This window comes from Nyctibius grandis, chromosome 1 (assembly GCF_013368605.1).
Source record: "Nyctibius grandis isolate bNycGra1 chromosome 1, bNycGra1.pri, whole genome shotgun sequence".
NCBI classification, from domain to species: Eukaryota; Metazoa; Chordata; class Aves; order Nyctibiiformes; family Nyctibiidae; genus Nyctibius; species Nyctibius grandis.
Genome location: NC_090658.1, coordinates 111,959,333 through 111,978,155, shown reverse-complemented (window position 1 = coordinate 111,978,155; position 18,823 = coordinate 111,959,333). Strand labels below are relative to the sequence as shown.

The 18,823-nt window shown below is 38.2% G+C and overlaps 1 protein-coding gene across 4 annotated transcripts in view; it reads left to right on the top strand.

The window, feature by feature from the left end:
• MYT1L (myelin transcription factor 1 like) overlaps nucleotides 1-18,823 on the top strand; it is a 129,381-nt gene that overhangs the window by 18,443 nt on the left and 92,115 nt on the right. For all 4 annotated transcript variants that reach the window (XM_068395869.1, XM_068395857.1, XM_068395846.1 and 1 more), the window contains exon 4: nucleotides 6,922-7,292. In XM_068395869.1, coding sequence (XP_068251970.1) covers nucleotides 6,922-7,292 — 371 coding nt within the window. The remainder of the gene's footprint in view (nucleotides 1-6,921; nucleotides 7,293-18,823) is intronic.

Sequence of the window (18,823 nt, the reverse complement as noted above, 5' to 3'; positions counted from 1 at the left end):
GCTTTTAAAGCTCTGTGAAGAAAATATCACATCTTCTGCCTTTACCTTTTGAGATCCAGCATGCTTCTGGGCACTTTTGTAATTTTTTTTTACTGTTCCCAAATGCAGTACACAAATATTTGAAACTCCAGAAGGAAAAAAAGGGATAGAATGCTCTACATTTCACTCATTCCTATGAGTAAAGCTTGCACCTGTTCAGGTAAATTAATAGCTTTTACTGAACTGAAATACTGTTGTATACATACCTAATCTGAAAAGTCAACAAGCTTCGGTTCGGTACAAACAAACGGAGTAAAGATGATGTGTTTTGACACTGCACGTATAAAAGCACTTCCTGCTTATAATAATTTGATTTATTGAACCAGAAGCAGAAGCTTGAGGGAAAGTCTGAAATACAGCAGAACTGTAGAGATGAGTTTATTGTATTTTAAAAGATATTTGTTACTTTTAATTATAGTTTAAATAGATAAAAACATAGTAATTTGGGCTCACTTTTACAAAAATATTTAAGCATGTAAAACATGGATGGGAACACAGATTTTCCAAAGCACTGACTCTGGATTAGTGCCTAATTCCAACTGAGAAGATATGGGTGAGGGCAGTCATTCTGTAAGTGGCCTTAGATGCTGTGGTGCTTGGCAGTGCAGTGGTTGCAAGAAGCATGCCCGATTCTGGTACAGTATTCAAGGCTCTGGCTCTGTTGCCAGCAGGCTCCTGGAAAGCAGATTTGCGTAAGTTGGTTTTCTCAGTTGGGATTCATAGCAGGCAGGATGCTAGCACAGAGAATTTTAATCCAGCTGGTTGGAAGCACTAAAACCAGTGTGTCCTAACTCTATCTTGTAGTCTGCAGTTAACCATCTCTGTGAAATAAAAGCTCAAAAAACTCCATGTCCTTCTTGAACTTCAACTTGTTGCTCTTCCCATTTTCTCTTCTGTAGTGATTAGAATACTCAGTAAAGTTCTTTACCTTTCACAGCCTGAGGAGGTTCAACTCAATACCTCCCATATTGCAGGACAGTACACAGGCATTACACAGGACTTTTGTGGGGTGGAAAAGATTCCTGACCAGTGTGGCTTAAAGAGCAAAATTAATTTCCCACACGAAGTTTGACTCTTCTGCCTCACAGTTATCCCTGTCCACTGGGTTTGCTGCTCATTCCTGTAGTGATTTGGCATACTTTAAGCAGTCATTTAAATATGACTGGAAATCATCCTTAGCTGAAGGAGTTTATTCTTGCAATTGAGTAGGCAAATCGCTAGACTGGAGTCAATCTCTTTTTCTGAATTTATGATGATTCTTTCATTCCTATCAATTCAATGGTCCACCTTCAACAAGAGCGCTACCAGCTCTTCCTCATAACAGTGCGTAGTCTGCTGGGAATGGCATCTTGCTGGAGTGCAGGGAGTTCAAGCTGTAGGGTTTGGTGGAATCCAAATATTTATTTTCTGGTCAACTGCTATCAGTTGATAGTATGTCAGCCCTTTAAAGCTAAAAGTAGCCACTGCTTTGAGAGCGATTTAATAGGATGCAGTGTTACGCAAATTAATTAGGTTTGAACATTCTTTGAAGATTGGATTTGTTAGAAGACTTACCTGCAAAATACCCTGAAAGTCTTCGTCTGGAGATATGGATTTGAAAGTTATCTAGTCCAAACCAAAAATAAAACTTACGGTGTCCAGTTGGACAAGTGTGAATGCCTTGGGAACTTTCTGCCTGAAGCCTTAAGCAGAAGTTTGCTTCCAAGCAGACTTTCCCTGATTCGTTATCCTCAACTGTATGTGATAAAATTCCACCTCAGTGCCACTTTAGGTACTTGAGTGCTTCACTGAATGTTTTTGATAACCTTACTAGGTGTCTATATAGTAAATTTTTAGATTCTATTACCTACCAAATGTTTTGGTTTATGTTAAATTAAATTCTGACATGAAAAAAAAAGAAAGAATGAGAGCACTGTTGCTGGGGACACTTTTTAGCCTGAAAAAACACTTTGTAAGATTTTTCAAAGTACTGAGAAAAAAAGAAAAAAAAAGACAATATTCCTCCAAGAAAAATTTTTCAGATTTAGGGCAAAATATTGCCATCATCTTATTTTTCTTGACTTGGATCTTATAGCACAAGACTTCTGAAATAATAGATTCAATAGAAAAGAAATAATGAAAAGAGAAGGCTGAAAGAATGCTGAAAATTATATTAAATTACTAATAAAATACATAAAAATCAAGAAGTTCAACTCTGGGAAAGAAATAAGTATTTCCTGAAGAAAGGTCATACTGAATGTATCAGTGAGTAGCATCGTATGTTTTTTAATGAAGAAAAATTGCTTAAGAGTTTAAAAAATGCCATAAATCATCTTCTAACTAAGGAGTATAAATTCATATATTATTTCTTCAGTTTCTTCAATTATTAATGTCTATATGTCCTCTTGGAGCTTATTGCTATAAAATTCTGCAGCATTCTTTCCACGAGAATTATTCATGACAAATTCCAAAAACTGGTGATGACTGAGACACAGAGCAAAGCAGTGTGGTATATTCAAAAGTGTGTTTCGGGAAGCCCAAATATATATTCTGCTGAACACCAGGAGAGCTGAAGCATGAGGGGAAAATAAGACAAACAGCTGACCAAGGAAATACAGTGAGCAATAAAAGAACGGATAAAGGCATACAAGACAGATAAATCAATGGGGTCATTACTTCGAGCAGAGATAAACAAGTCACAAAAATAAGCAAATAAGGGGATGATCACAAAAGCCAAAGTTCGAAATGGAGAGAAAATTGCAGAAGCCATAGGGACAAACAATAACAGATTTCACGAATATACAAGGAACAAGAGGTCAATGGGAGAGACTGTCGTCTCCGTGTGTGGTTGGGAGGGGAAGTTAGTGACAGAGGCTGCTGGGAAGCCGGCACTGCTTTCCCTTCGGTGTGCTTGCCAGAGAGACCACAGGGAACAAGCCAGAATCGGAGAGAGTGTCCTGGAGGCAGAATCTGAAAAATTAATGAAACAAAGGATGAGAGTGGAACAGGTTGAGAAAGAAAAAGAAGAAAATAGGGCAGCTGAACAGTAGGCTCCAGGTCTGGTGGCCTGTTTCCCAGGTTTCTGAAAGACATGGATTTTTTTTTCAACTCTCTCAGACTATGAAGTCTGTAGTGCATGAGGTATATATAAGCTATATTAGGTATATAGTTGAAGAGCAGAAGGAAGCCAGTGCAAGACAGCATTTTAAAGGTTCTATAAGAAAAACCCATACAATGGTATCTTTTTAAACTATAAATCCAAGCACAAGCAAAACCAAATTCAGGGTTGTAGAGAAAATGGGCAGCAAATTGGTACAAACTAATCAGGAAAGAATTTACAAAAGCTGAGTCGAAGTTAACAAACGTTAACTGATTTCCTTGGAAAAGTGACATACTCCGAAGTCCTTAGTGCTGGACCCAACCCTTAAAATATACAAATGTTTGTTTCTGTTAGTTGCTGATGTGTCCTCAGTTTTAATTCTGTGAGCAAAGGCACTGAGAATAAAGTGAAAAACTGAAGTCAAATTCACAACTTTACCTGAGTAGCTGAGTTGCAAATAGTTATTTAATGAGATTTATAAAAACATCAAAACCAATCAGGCAGCTAACTGGCATTGATTTCCATTGCCATTTATACACTTTCCAGGGGGGCCTGACTCCCATGTCTTAGATTCTCAAGAAACTTTATAAAACATTGTGTAGAAAAGCATAAACCTGTGATTAAAGATGACCAAAAATGTCAACGACAATAATTTCTTTCTACCTTTGACTGATAATTTATATCTAAAAAGTCATGCAATTATATTTAGGTGCCGAATACAAAAATTAAACAACAGTTCAAGACAAAACAGATGTGTTTGTTATCCTACTGTGTTTTCCCCCTGCTAGACTACTGTGAATTCCAAAGGGGACTGTTTTGGGGCATTACTAGATGAAACTTTTGCAAGTATTTAGTGTTCTTAACTGAACAAAGATTGGGGCAGGGTGGGGGTTAATATTCTGGCTTTAATGTGACAAAATTTTGCATCACCTCCAGTGGCCAAAAATGTTCACAGTTTCACATCTACTGGTGCCCTTTAGCCCTGATGGTTTTAGCTCAGAGCTGCCTGAAGTGTCATCTTTACCTCTTACAATGTTCTAAGAAGGTTATAATAAGAGGAAGAAGTGAAATCCTGGGGATTGCAGGGGCTAAGCCTACTTACATCTTTGAAAATAAAGATAAGGATTTTGAGAAAATATAATTTAATGATAATGGCATTGATAAAGTTTTAGTGAGGGTAATATGCATCACAAAGAGAAGGAACAGAAATCAAGAAAGCAAGACACATGTACTCAATAATTGTTGTCTTGTCTGCTTAAATCCCATTGAACTGGTATGCAAGTTTCTAAAATCTGCCTGAGCCCCAGGCCATGACCCACTCCTGTTTTCCAGGATGCAGCCTCTGTTAGGCATCTAAATGTAACAGGTTCCTCTCTAATTATCCAGTCATTTCCCTGGGCACTATATACGCTCTGAAATTCCAGCTCTGAGGAAAAATTCATCTGCCTTCTCTCAGAGCTCCATATGGAGAGTTTATAAATAGACAGCTCCTGAACCCCCATAGCACCAGGGGAAGAACCAAAATAAACCTGCTGTGGTCAGAACTACAACAAACAGTGCTCCTCTTTTGCCCCAGGTTTTAGGCACTGTCCAGACTGATGGAGATTGAACTTCTCTTTCTGCCCTGACTGTGATAATGTGGGATATTTTCCATGAAAATATGTCCCACCTTTCCTCGGGATTCTGAGCAGCTGGGTCCTGACCAAGAGGAAGACTCACAGGGCAAAAGGCAGGACAGTCATTTGGCAGTGAGCAATAGTGGTGACCTAGGGACAAGGATTTCTGCCATATTTATAGGTTTTACATTGAAGCATCTTTAGATAGAAACAAATATAGTCGAAAGAGAAAACACCAGAGGATTAGGCCTACTCTTTTCCCAGGTTTAGGGCTCTTAAAATTAGTGAAGGTTTGGTCTTTCGCTTGCCTACTGTATATCAGACTAAGTTTCATGCAGCCAGCTGCACAGGGGCTCACCTTCTGGAAGAGGATGCTCTTCCCCAGGATATGCCACGTGACCTGCTGGATGGAGCGTGGTCCTGGGATCTGGAAGATGTAGGTCTGTTCCCTCTCTAGCCTGCACTGTTAGGACTCAACTGGTGTCGGTGTATGGAAACTTTATTCGATTAGGACTACTACCCCATATCCACTCCCAAATGAGGAAGATTAGAATCTGGCTAGATGGTAGCACTTAAAATGTACCCATTATTTCTTGATAGTGTTAATGAGGGAGGTGTTTAATTTAGGCATGCTGGGTTAGACTTTAAGGACACCTATAGTCCCTACACATTGAGACAGGTACCTGTGTTATGAAGAGAAGATCTCCCTTAGCAGGTTTTCGATGATGAATACCATTTTCTGTGACTGTATATGTTCCTTAGATATGTGTGTGCCGGGCAGACTGAGCCAGCCCTCCCGTGAGAAAATGCTTTAAAATTTAGGTAAGACAATGACTAAGTTAGACACTTAAATAAAATGTTTAGGCACTTAAATAAAATGCTTGTTACCTAAGTAGTAGTTTAAGTAATTGGGATGCATAGCTGCTGGGGTGCAATTAAATCAGAACAAGATCAAGGCCATGCAGACACCACAAAGAACACATCTGTAGTACTTAATGCAGTGAAACCTCCTGTTTTTCAGTGGTCTGTCGATAGAATATGAAGCATTATTAAAATGGAACAAAATGGCAAAGATCCTCAGTATTTTGTAATTGAGATAAAAGGAACAAAAATGTAACATAAAGGAGGAAGTCATAAGTAGATATGCAGAAAGGGCTAGAAAGAACAGTTTAAATGTCCCAAAACTATTTAATCACATGAAGACTAAAAAGCAATGTAGCTTGTGTAGCATTTATAACCGCACAATGAAAATGTTCAAAGAGGAAGTTCTTTAAACAAAAAGTAATTTGTGTGTACAGTCGCTCTGTGTAGGAGGTTATAGGGGTTACACAAGGGTGATCACATTCAACAAATACAGATTATATGACCTTTGAGAAACAGGTGGCTACTCTGGTAGAAGAACATAATTCTGAAATGCTGTTTATGTTACAATGCATAAAATGATCGATGAGGAAGTGGTACTCAACTCTGAAAAGTTTGACGTCCTTCACTGACAAGGGATTTTGTTTATTGTTTGATTTTTTTCAATGTGAGAACACTTATAACACTGGCCATGAAAGCTGTTGGTTTTGGTTGTATTGGGGAGCTTGCTTTCCCATTTACCCAGCCTTGTAGCACATAATGGAGCATAGTAGTGGAGAATTTAAGAGCAAGTCATCATTTATAATAGTAACAGCAAACAACAGTGTTAAGAATGTGGTTGTATTTTCATTATTTAAATAACATTGAAACATCTTAATTGTACACCATCAAATCCTTACTGAATGTTACAAAATTATGAAACATTGCTTTATTCCTGATTGTTGTACTGATAGCTAACAGGTAGGATGAAATTACTGGGTTTTTAACTATATTCATGTGCCTTAGAAAAGAGTGTAATGTGCATAAAAGAGAAAAGAATGAGAAGGAAAAACATAGAGTTGTATCAATTCTATAACTGTTATGCTCGCATGTCCATGTGACGCTTTCAGGCAAATAATAGTTGTTGCCAATTTCACAGGTTTTGTAAGAGACCTTCCCCTTGGTCGTTATTGCCTAAGCAGCATTTTAGTTTGAAAACGCTTTTTGAGAACAGCAGCTAATCATGGTGTAGAACTAGAATATATGACTAAATGATGTGACTTATACAATCTGACCTACAGAAATCTGCAGGATAGTGTAATAATTTGCATCTTTTATTTTTTGCAGTGTCTATGGCTGTCCTTTGGCAAAAAAACGAAAAACACAAGATAAACAATCCCAAGAACCAGCCCCCAAAAGAAAACCCTTTGTGGTTAAAGCAGACAACTCTTCAGTAGATGAGTGCTATGAAACTGATGGAACAGAGGAGATGGATGAAAAGGAAGAGGAAGAAGAGGAAGAGGATGAAGAAGAGGAGGAATACTCTGATGATAATGAGGAGCAAGGTGATGAGGAGGAGGATGATGAGGAGATAGATCGAGAAGAAGAAGAGGAGATTGAAGAGGAAGAAGAGGAGGATGAAGAGGAAGGTGAAGATGTGGAGGATGAAGAGGAGGAGGAAGAAGAGGAGGAGGAAGAAGAGGAGGAGGAGGAAGAACGTGGTAATAATCAGAGTATTAGTAAAAAGTAAACAATGTGTGTTTTCTTGGTTAATCTTCTAGTGTGGTGTGTGAGGATTTAGCTGTGTGGTTCTCGTTAAAGCTAATGGAAGTCATGCAGTTAAATCTCTCTGCTCTACACTGAAAATATACCCCACTGTGTTCTCTTAACATTTATTTCAATAAGTCTGTCTTCCAAATATTTTTTAATACACCAGCACTCACATTTCAAACAAGGAGGGTGGAGGTGTCTTTGTGCTAAAAACGCTTGCATAAAATGTAATCCTAGTAGTGGATTAATGCGTGTTACCAGGAGAATGTTCACGAAGGTACAAGCAAAGCATCAGCTACAGCTGGGTGCCTGTACTGATCATTTGCAAGTGTGTTTTCTGGATCTACTTATATAATGTCAATGGTTGCCCACATAAATGCGGTCACAAGTTTGCAGATACTTTTTCTGAGCAAAAATGGGCCTCTTCCCTTTGAAAATTTTGCCCCATATTTCCCCCTACCCCAAGAAACTATTCAGAATGAATTATTATAATATACTTTAGTTCTTTGAGACTTGAATGCTGTGTACTTTAGCTGATTCTATTAAAAATATAGAGAGTGAAAGGTTTACATAGATAAAGTCCTTCTAAAATTCATATATTTTTGTTATCATACCATGGCATAAGTGCCATTTAGACATACGGGTCACTGGTAATAACCAAATTAATGTAGTAGCAATGTGATTAACCTGTTCACCTTTCTCTTTTTTGGGATATTGGACTCTATATAACCAGTATTTTCAAAATATAAAATCAGTATCCATTTACTCAAGAGTCCATATGCTGATGACAGACATCATAATGCACTGGGGTGAAATGGAAGAATCATGCAAAAATTAATGAGCTATCTAAAAAGTATTTTGTTCCCATTTCCAGGGAACACGTTTTTGGTTGGGTAGATTCACCTTTCTAACCAATAAAATATAAGAAAAGCTTTCAGCACTCCTCAGTTGGATTCCTCTTAGGAACCAGGTATGAAAGTTGTATGACTTTTGTTTCAGCATTCTGTAAGGTCAGATCTTAAATCTTATAGAAAGACTTTGGAAGTATGCTTTCCATTTAGGCAAGATGGTGGCCAGCTGGGTGATGATAAGCATTTTCTCAGATATCTGGATCTGTAGCATTTCCTCAATTGCTTCAATTTGCCAACAAAATTGGTAGAGCATAAGTGACCAATCTTAAAAGTCACATGAGTTTGATGCAACAGGGAAGCCATTTCCTTTTGCAGGGAACTCTGCTGTTTCAGAACCTGGAAGAGAAGCTGTGTTAGATCAGGCTGATGTGCAACTGCTGTTGCTATCCTGATGGGCAAGTGCAGGATGTCTAGGAGTTTCTTTAAGAGATAATGGTGACTGAGCTTGTTAGTGCATAGGTTATGGTGCAACTGCTGCTGTGATTTCAGCTGACATGAAAAACTTTGAATCTACTCTATCAAAAATGATAAAAAGGAATAAAAAAACCTAAGCAAAACTCAAGAGCTCAAGAAAATTGCTTCTGGTAAGCCAGCAGGCTTGATACTCAGTTTACTTTTACTATCATAATGAAACACAGTGGTTTACTTACTCCAACACAGTTACACATGCAGTTAGTAGTCCTAATCAATCTACAGAGGCTGACATTGCTTTTTGGCTGCTTTCCTTCCATATATAGTAGGCTGTGGTTAAGAACTGCAAAAATTCTACAGAAATACCTGTATTAGCTGCTCTTCATATTACATGGAATTAAAACTTACACAGGTCAAGTTTTTCTTAGGATCCCATGTTATTCCAGTAATAATACATATGTACATTAATAAATATATATGCAACAATCCCAGTTAGAGCACAGCTGATTTACAAGAAAGAGTTACTAGCAATTAATGAGGAAGGTAGTATGGAGTTCCTTATGTCTATGCCAAGGAGTGGAGAGTGATAATAGTTTGTTCTTGGTGAGGTCTAGAAGCTAATCAATAAATCAGATTTTTTTAGATTGTTTATTTCCTAATGATTTTGATAGGGATCCTGGCACTTTACTTTCTTCCACTCATAACATAAGCAGCTCTGGTGGAATTTGGACTGTTGATTTCCCAGGGAAACAAAGTGCAATCAGAGTTAGGGATTCTAAAACTACATGGTCTGAATGTGGCCCTTGCCTTTATGTATTGACTATATGGAAAAATTAGGTCTGTCAGCTCTGAATTTAGTTGTCTCAATCACTTGCTGCTCACTACAATATAGATACTGTAGTAAACCACCATTCACCTTTTAAGGCACATTAGCAGGAAGTCTGAATGTGTCTTAATGTTCTTATCCCTAGAAACAAAATGCAGAATTAGCCACTGGACACCAGGATGCCTGCACAGTTCTCATAAAAGTTTCTGCCACTTGTGCTGTAGATTATAGCAGTTCAGAAAATTTCCATAAATAGCTATAGTCTAGGTGGACAAAACAGTTAAAATCATAAGTATCGGTGATAGAAGAATTCCATCAGCAAATATAGGACTACAGAGGCAGCAGTTAGTGGGAGGAAGGGGAGAGAGGAGGAAGGTAAGGTATTTTACTGTTTCTTAGACCAAATTCAGTTTTCTGTTAGAAAAGGGTAAATCCTGGGAAGCGCAAGTACCTCACTGGCATCTCATTGCCCATACTTTTTGTTAAAAGAAAGTGAATTTTGGATGGGATTCTCAGAGGATATAGATAATATACAGGTAATATAGGTATCCAGTTCTTACTGAAAATACTTGGACTTTCACTGAAACCACCTTGGCGTTTTTGAAAATCACATCTTTCTTGCCTCATCATTGATAAACTAAAGGACTTGGAAAATACTGATATATCGTAAAGAAACACTCTTCCAAATCTCAAAATACTAATTTAAAGAAAAAAATCCCCAAAACCTGAACTCTTTTAAATGAGTCTCAAATTCTGTGCTCATATTTCTGTATACAATCCTTTGAACCAGAATTAATGCTTAAAATTGCCCAGCAATGGCTGGCATATCCTCTTTAAATTTCGATTAAATGTACTGAATTTCTTTGAAGAACAGATATCTATCCATCTGTCTGTAAATAGACTTGAGAAGCCCTTATGTTCAGCACCACCACTAAAGGAAACACGAAGCTTTCCAATTTTCCTGATATCCCAGAAAGAAAGGGCAGATAGATGACCTGTGTTATGATAGCATAACTGGTAAATGGCAATACAAATGGGAAGGAGTGAGAGAAAAGGCTGCTTTTGGAGTGCGTCTTCTCTGTGATGGCAACTGCCGAGAACCTTTGGATTGAAATCTGAAGGTGCATTTGATTTGCAAGGCAAACTAGTTTCTCCTGAGAAGAGATCACTTCAGGTAGTTGAGTCCCAAAGACCGTTTCACAAAGCTTTTTTATTACAGAAAGAAATCTGTTGGAGGAGCTCCTGGAACAGATGTTCCAAGGCACCATTTAGCCTGTATCACATGAAGACATTCAAGATGGCTTGTACCCCAGGTATTTCATAATCTGCCAGGGGCAGGAGGAGTCAGGCAGATTCTAGACCTAAGGAAATTTGGTACATCAATCAAATCTGTTTCACAGATGATGCCACAAAAACTATTGCAGTTTCCCAAGAGGTGAATTGTTAGGATATATAAATCTTTTAGACACTGCCTTACATTTTCTAATAAACTCAAGGTAGCTGGCATATACAATATACCAATATGTGGTACTGCATCTAATTTTTCAGGCGGAATATACTGCAAAAATAGCTATAAAACATAGATAGCAGTGTATATTCAAAGGAGATATAATACAGTTTTTTAAAATACATAAAAGCTAACACATGGACATAGAGATACATGTTCTACCTGTTTTCACGTTTCTATAAATTGTAGGATTGTTTTTAAAAATCTGATGATATGTTTGGGTTTTTTCCTTCACTTGCATGAACTCGACACAGACACACAGGCCCCCATAATTTGAAGTCCACCTGTCAGCTCTGTTAAGATTGTTAGTGCCCTCTGCTTTCTTCCTGATCCCCTCATCAGGTTGCTTCTGGAGCACTTATGTCCTCTAAGCAAGAGGAGACGCAAACACCAATCTAAAGATGAAAGAAGCATCTGCTGAGGAAACTGTGGTGGCACACAGCTTTCTAGCTGTGCTTGCCTCTGGAGACACTCTACGTCTTGACAAAGTAAAGATGACAGATCTATATTAGCAAGGTCACCTGTCCAGCCTGCTGACCACTAATCATATTCATTTATTTAAAGTATTAGCAGGAAAGTGGTGATCTATTTGGTGAACACAGTAGGTGTTCAGTATTAATTAGAGCAGAGAGCTAGACTCACGTGTACCTTACAGGCAAAACACCTATTAGAAGAAAATTATAGCTTTAAATTAAGAGGCCAGAAAGCATAATTTCACTGCTTAGGACAATGTACATGGAAAGAAGTGCATTTTCCAGGGCCAAAGAAGGCTAAATAAATACCTGACAGTTCCACAAGGTGAAGCAGATCTTAACCCTTGGCTGATAAACTCTATTGCTGTATTGTTTCACCTCCTTCATAGAAGAAGATACTGTGTGCTTAAGGTATCTCACCAATAACAATATGAAGAACAGAAAAGATAAATAGAGTTGCAGGTGGAAGACATTTATCCTGGCCATTGTGTTGGTTTCCTCTGGATAAGAAGTTGAAGTTGCCTTCTGGTCTAGTTACAAAGTGCTCAAGCCTGGGAGTGGTGGGGTCAAACCACAGCATAAGAACTTCTATTGATACCTTCTTTCTGGATTGAAGATGCAAGCATGGATTGCAACATGTTCTGCTGTTTAGGTGTTTATATTATTTCATATAGAGACATTCAGACTAAACATTTTCTCTGAAAATTTTTGTTGGAAATAATGCGATTAAAGGATTTGGAACAAGTAGTTCAGAGCTGGAAACCTCAACGTTGTCGAGTAGGGTGGGGAAACGGCTAGCCAGTAAATACCCTCTGGGTACCTCCAGTTCTTGTGGAAAGAGTTCACATCTATTTCAGTCGTTAGATGTTTGTGGTTCATTGGTTGGTGGATTGCTTAAACATGACTGCGGTGTTAGTTTAGTAAGCTTTTACTTGCTGCTGTGTTCCATGCTCAAGGTGTTTGTTGTTTGCAGCTCATAGACAGTATAATTTGTTAAGAGCATTATTTGAAGTTTATTTTTGAATTCTCTGAAGGGAGATTGGGCCTGATACTGAGCTTGTTTACATCAGGACAAATCAAGAATAACTTTATGTCAGTAGAGTTACGTTTATGTGAGGTGGAGTTGCACATGTCATACCTAACTTTTCCTCCCCTTGAAGAACTATTGTAAAAGAAACTTCTATGTGAATGTTTAACTCAGAAGCTCAGTAAACCTTCCAGGCTGTACCTAGAAACTTCCGTGTAACTTTAAGCAGTTAGTAGCCCTCTTCACTTTAACTTCCATGTTTAAAGTTAGGAAGGTACTTAAGTACCCTTCTGATGTAGCGGTTTGCGTATTTAGCTCCTTTCCTACAAATAAAAGGCCTTAAATGGTAATGTGAAATATCTGATCCTTCAAGAGCAAAGGATTCAATTATAGCTTTATGCAGTGTAAAGAAATTATTCACCTTTGATGAGACAGATTATAGATCTCTGCCATACATAACTTTTGTTGACGTAGGCAGATATTCTGTAGAGGACAGTGGGATGCTTAAGGAGTTCAGGGTCTGAACTGAAGACCTTAGTAAGAGCATCATGGAACACATTCAGCACCACTCTGATTTTAATGATGCTTCATCCTGAATCTGTTTTACATGGCATGAGGTTGCTTGCTTGTGTTTTTGATTCACTAACCCTTTCCTTCAGTGTTAGCTGAACATGAGATGTTGGACCCATTGTAATGTCAAATTGTTTCAGGGCTTATGTGTGCCCAAACTGTTCTCTAGTCTTGCCAGAGCAGTAGGTCTGGAAAGGAACCGTACATCTCAGCAGTGCTGCTTTGTATTTTCGCAGATTGCAATTCTCAAGAAGAGTCTGCACAGAGGTTACCTTCTCTGTATTTCCAGTGCACCGCTCTGTCTGCAGATAAATGCTGAGTGTATCCTTGATTTCGCCTCTTTCATTTGTTGTCTGGCCAAATCATATAGTAAAATTAATTCTTTCTGGAATAAGATGGGTTGGAGAAGAAATTCAGATCTAAAGTGCTGTAGCCTTAGAACTGTATTCCTATTCACATTCAGATTCTCTGTAACCAGTTTGTTACCAGTGATCTCCTGGTTTTGGCACAACTGTGCCAAGAAGCTGGTTGCTTATGTGTTATAGTGCTTTAAAGAACCAATAGTGAACTCAATTATATAGCAGCTCTTTGCATCCATATTTGCAAGCATAATGACCTGATGTTGTTGTTGAAAGTCTCACATCTGGGATATAGCACTTTTGGAAACATATTCACAGGTTGTGCAAAACCGAACTCTTCATATTCTCTCTTTGAATTCCTTTGTCTTTCACAGTGCTACTTCAAAGGTTGCATTGTCCACACTGTACTGCAGCTTACACGGAGGCCACAGACTCTGTATGAATCCTTCTTGATACTACAAATGTAATGATTCTTAAAAATAAGTTTTGCTTGGTCAGTGTTAGAGGTTCCTATTTTTCCTCTTATGTTTAGAGTGCAACTCTAAGGACAAATTTAATCACCTTATTCATTCACAATTCCCTCTGGGCTTACAGCATTTGTCCTAAAAGTGTGAACACAAATGGCAGCTTTTCACTCTGAAAAGCAGAGAACCTTATTTGGTAGCTGTAGGAGTTAATTTTCTACTACTACAGTTCCTCCAGGAGATAATAAAATGAAATAAAATTCCAGACTGGACTGATCATTTCTTCTGATCCATATCTATTCTCACGAATGAAATCTTCATTCCTGGCAAATGCTTCAAGTCACAGAAATTTTGTTTAACTGAAATATATAAACACCACCACTAACAAAGCATTCTTTTGAAACAAAAGCATTGGTGTATAATGAACATATATGTAATCCTTAATGCTTTTTATTATGAAGCATTTCCTCCTCATTTTACATGTCTCAGAACAATTCAGTTTTGTTCTTTTGTCACCTGTATCACATATGACATAGTCCTTCTATACCATAAGAGATACTTTCCCTTCTGTGAATTAATGTATTTTACAGATATTTTTTGAGAGCAGACTCTGGGAGCTTCAATTAGTGAGCTGGACAGCAAGGAAGGCCAAGTCATTTAGCAGAAGACAAAGAGGACTAATGCTAGGAAAGAAACCACCTCAAGGAGTTTGGAAAAGGATGTTAAATAGTTATTAGGAAAGGCCACTGATGTGGTTATGGACTCAGAGTGGTTTTAGTCACTGTTGTTGAAATCCTCAGAATTATTTGGCACATAAAGGCTTCATGCAGAAAGTACTGAAAATGGTCACTAACACTAAGCATGTCAAGCATCCATAACACCACAATTGTTTTTTTAAATTTTTTTTTCCCAAGGAATCCATGGCAGATATTATATGCTCTGTGCAGTAAATATTAATGTTTTAGCAAAAATTTGGAGTGGCTCTGTAGCAGAAAGTTTTGCCAGTTAACAGGATTGACAGCTCGAGACTTAATGGGGGTTTATTAGGTGAACTCATCAATCTGATAGTTCTGTCATCCCAAAAGCTTAATTTTGCAGGCTATACTATTAATAGGAAGAGTAAGTAATAGTCTTGCTGTGACACTGAAGGAACTCCACAGAAGAGCTGAATTCACAAGTACAAAAACAAAGAGGCATTTTCTTCCTTGTATTCCGTAGACATGGATTACTGACGGTAACATGCTGTGCAGTATGAATACTTCCAGTCACGTAACACAGGAGTGTTTGCAAAGAGTCCCAGGCCCACGTCAGGCTGGGGTTATGTCTTTACATTTTCCAAAGCATATGTGGTGAGATTCCTCACTTCCCATATACCCTTATAAGGCATCCTATACAACTGCTTTTCTTCTGGTTTCTATTGCATAAAATCTATCGTTTTACCAACTGCCTCAACTTATCATAGAAGTTCTATATAAACAAGATGCATCTGCTAAACAGTTTCTTGGATGCCCTGTAAAGCACTGGACTGAAGTCTTTACACAATAACCTTTAGCTGTCTCTTTATCATCTGCAATAATGAAAACATCATTCAACTTTAAAGGCTGGCATCCAACAGAAAGTTAAAATAGTTTCTATTGCTATATGTTGAATAAAACTTTGCCCTCAGATCATTAAGCATGAAATATATTTTTAAAAGCAACAGCAGAAATACAGAAGGACAGACTGTTAGGATAGGGCTGGAGTTGGACTCCAGTATACTAATGTTTATATTAGAGTTTGTCTCTTATCTAATGAGAGCAGTCTGTGGGTGTCCTTCTATGAAAATACAGCCAGAAACGGCAACTTTTAAGTGAATAGAAACTGGAATCCTTTCTTGGGAGCCAAAGATCCTCATACATTTGATGGAGTGAGATACATGTTTCAGAATAGAATGAAATAGAAATTCTGCCTCTATGTGTAACTCAGGTACCTGAGTTGAGTGTGAGAGGTGTTGCAGAAGTTCAATGCCACATTTCCTTCTTCCCCAACACAGAAGGTTAGTGGCTAGACTGGAGACTGCTTTGCATAAGCGATACTCTTACGCATTCTGCTGAAGCTCTGTCACACCCTAGAAAAAAAATTCAAAACTACAGTAGACCAGAGGGTCATTCTTCTGGGAAAGCAGGACATGCTGGGTTCCTGTCTGTGCTCCGAGGACACCCTAATCATCTTACGAATTGACTGCTTAACATCAGGTTACAAAATCAGTCCTGGGAGCAGGGATCAAACACTACATTTCTCTCTTATAGGCAAGTGCCCTTGCATGATATGTACAATAAAGACAGTATATTTTTGCATGACCCAAGTAGCATGAAAATAAAATATATGTCTTATGCTACTCTTCTGTTTTCTGCTTCCTAGTGGAGCTTGCATCCAGAAGTTTCTATGGTGGTGACTAGGAAACTTTTTTGGGAGATGTGGTATTGAATCCACTCAGACTTAGAGATCTTTTGCTCTCAGTCTTCCCGTTCTTTAGCAAGTGACTTACTAAACAATGTATTTTACCCGGGAGATGTGCAGGCAGGAGTGAGCAGGGGAAATGAAGGGGGAAACAGGCAGTTCTTCCCTTGGCTATGAATTAAAGCAAGACACTCAAAGAAACAGTTTATGGGAAGCCTTTTTCTTTCAGGTGTGTGTTAGAGCATACCTGTTGGATTGGGTCTCCTTGGGAACTTATGTGTGAAAACACCCAGTGTCTAGAATCCTTCAAGACTTAAATGGCAGATAGGTGGAGAGCTTCTTAAGGCTGGAGCTGTTTTGGTACACAGAAGCAGAGCCTTGAACAGTTGATCAGTGTTAGAGCTTTGATGTGTCTCGGGTTTAAGCCACTAATGAGCGTAGGCGTAGTTGTATCACCAAAAGAAATAATAGAACTGTGAGTGTTCTTTTCTATACAGAATGCCACATGGGAAGTCCAGTCTGAAAGTGATGTAGAAATTGCTGCTGCTATTCGTAAGGTTTTTTTAAAATACCTCATATTGAAATTCCCATTAAAGATAAGTAGCAGTTTAAGAACAAATTTATTCAATGACTGCAGGGTCTTCTGACACAGAAATGAAAAGAATAAGTTCCAAGTGTAAAAGGAAGTACAGGACTTACACAGGAAAAAAACAGTGCAGAGACATAAAGAAATGATTAGGAGGTCAGCATGGGAGTACTGCAGAGAGCAAGTGAAATGTGCTGTTAGGATTCCTTCCTGGGACAGCAGGAAGTGACGAAAGCGTGAAAGCTGCAGTCTAGAACCTGCATTATGCAGAATCTTTAAAATAACAATAAAAAGGCTTTAAGAAAGAAGGGTAATTTTACAGTATAGCTGATCAGGATCAGGGCTAGACAAAATACCTACACCCACAGGTGATGCAGCACAGCACAGTTCTTTTCTGTTGTTATATTTTACCCTCCCTAATATGTGAACATTTTCCTACAGTTCATGATGTGATGTAACTTACTGTGTCTTTATAACATACTGATGGAATTTGATGTCATTGTCATTAGTAGAATCAGAACTAGACAGATGCAGAGCACTTTTAAAACCCCAAACAGTAAGTGTTGACTCTCTGAGACTTTTTATAGTATGGAAAAGCAGGATTATTAAACTTCACTTGATCTGTGGAGAAGATGCAAACAGTGATGGGCCACAATTACTAATTATTTAGAAATAACTAAAAGTAATAGCAATGTATTCATAGAAGCAAGAATAACTGTCCTTTGGCAAATATGTGTTTTGCTTGAAATCTGCAAATTGCACATCACTGAGAAGACAGGCAGTGTGGAAATAATGTACACAGTTTATCTGAGTTTTAGGAAAGGATTTGATGCAATACCATTTAATAAATTAATTTTGAAGTCGTAAAACGTAATACTTGGCCAGATATAAAGGGACAGAGGGGAAATGTTCATGGTCGATACGTTAATTCTGTTGGCTCTTAAGTAGCTCAGATACTTCAGTGTGCAGAAATTTAAGTTAATGAGACTAGAGCCTAAAAATAATCCTACAAAGTGCAATTCAAAGTGAACAATTCATTAGGGTGATTTCAGTATGAATCACCTGAATACTTGAAGAAAAAAATAAAAACAAAAATAATTTCAGGCGGAAGTAGACATATTGACTTTATCTAATGTACATTACTTTCACCAGCAAATGCCAGCAGAACACACTGTGAGCTGAACCATCCTGAGACCAGACTCAGACTCAGGTTTTAGTTTTGTGTGGTGTAAGATTATCTCTGTATCTATGTGTGTGTGTGCGTGTATCTTGGAAAAATGGCTATTGTGGTTATTTGTTTGATTGATCCACCTTGTAGTTTGTTGTTTCTGTGAGACAGAGTAAGGGTTTTCAGCAGAGATGTCATGCACTGAGATTGTGCTGTTCCAGTCAATGAAGGCACTGTGAGGCTGGCTACGAATCCACTGTCATCATAGCTGGCAGGTATATCTTTAGTTGGAAATATATACAAATATATGTAAATATGTCCAGCAAAAGTTTTCCTTTTGTGAGATGCAAGATTTCTTCATCAGGACAGATACCCCAGTGCAGATGTGAACAGCAGTGGGAAATCCCTCATAGAAAGGAGGAGCTGACAGTTTCTAAAATGTTGGCACTGTGTGTTCTTTAGGTGGACAAGTAGTTGGAACAGCCTCACTGGAAATATCTTTGCAGATGCAGTAGTGACAGAAAAAGGGTTTTCACATCTGTTACCATAGCATACATTTCCTGCATTTGACAGGTCTCTGATACTCTAATCTCCATCTTAGACATTTCCAGTCTCATAGGCCATCTGTACACATAGTGTAGATGGCAAATAAACAGGAGATGATAACGACTCTTTTTAGCTAGCTAAGAGCTAGCAGCACCACGGAATCACCATTTTCTGTTTTTTTGAGGTCCACTG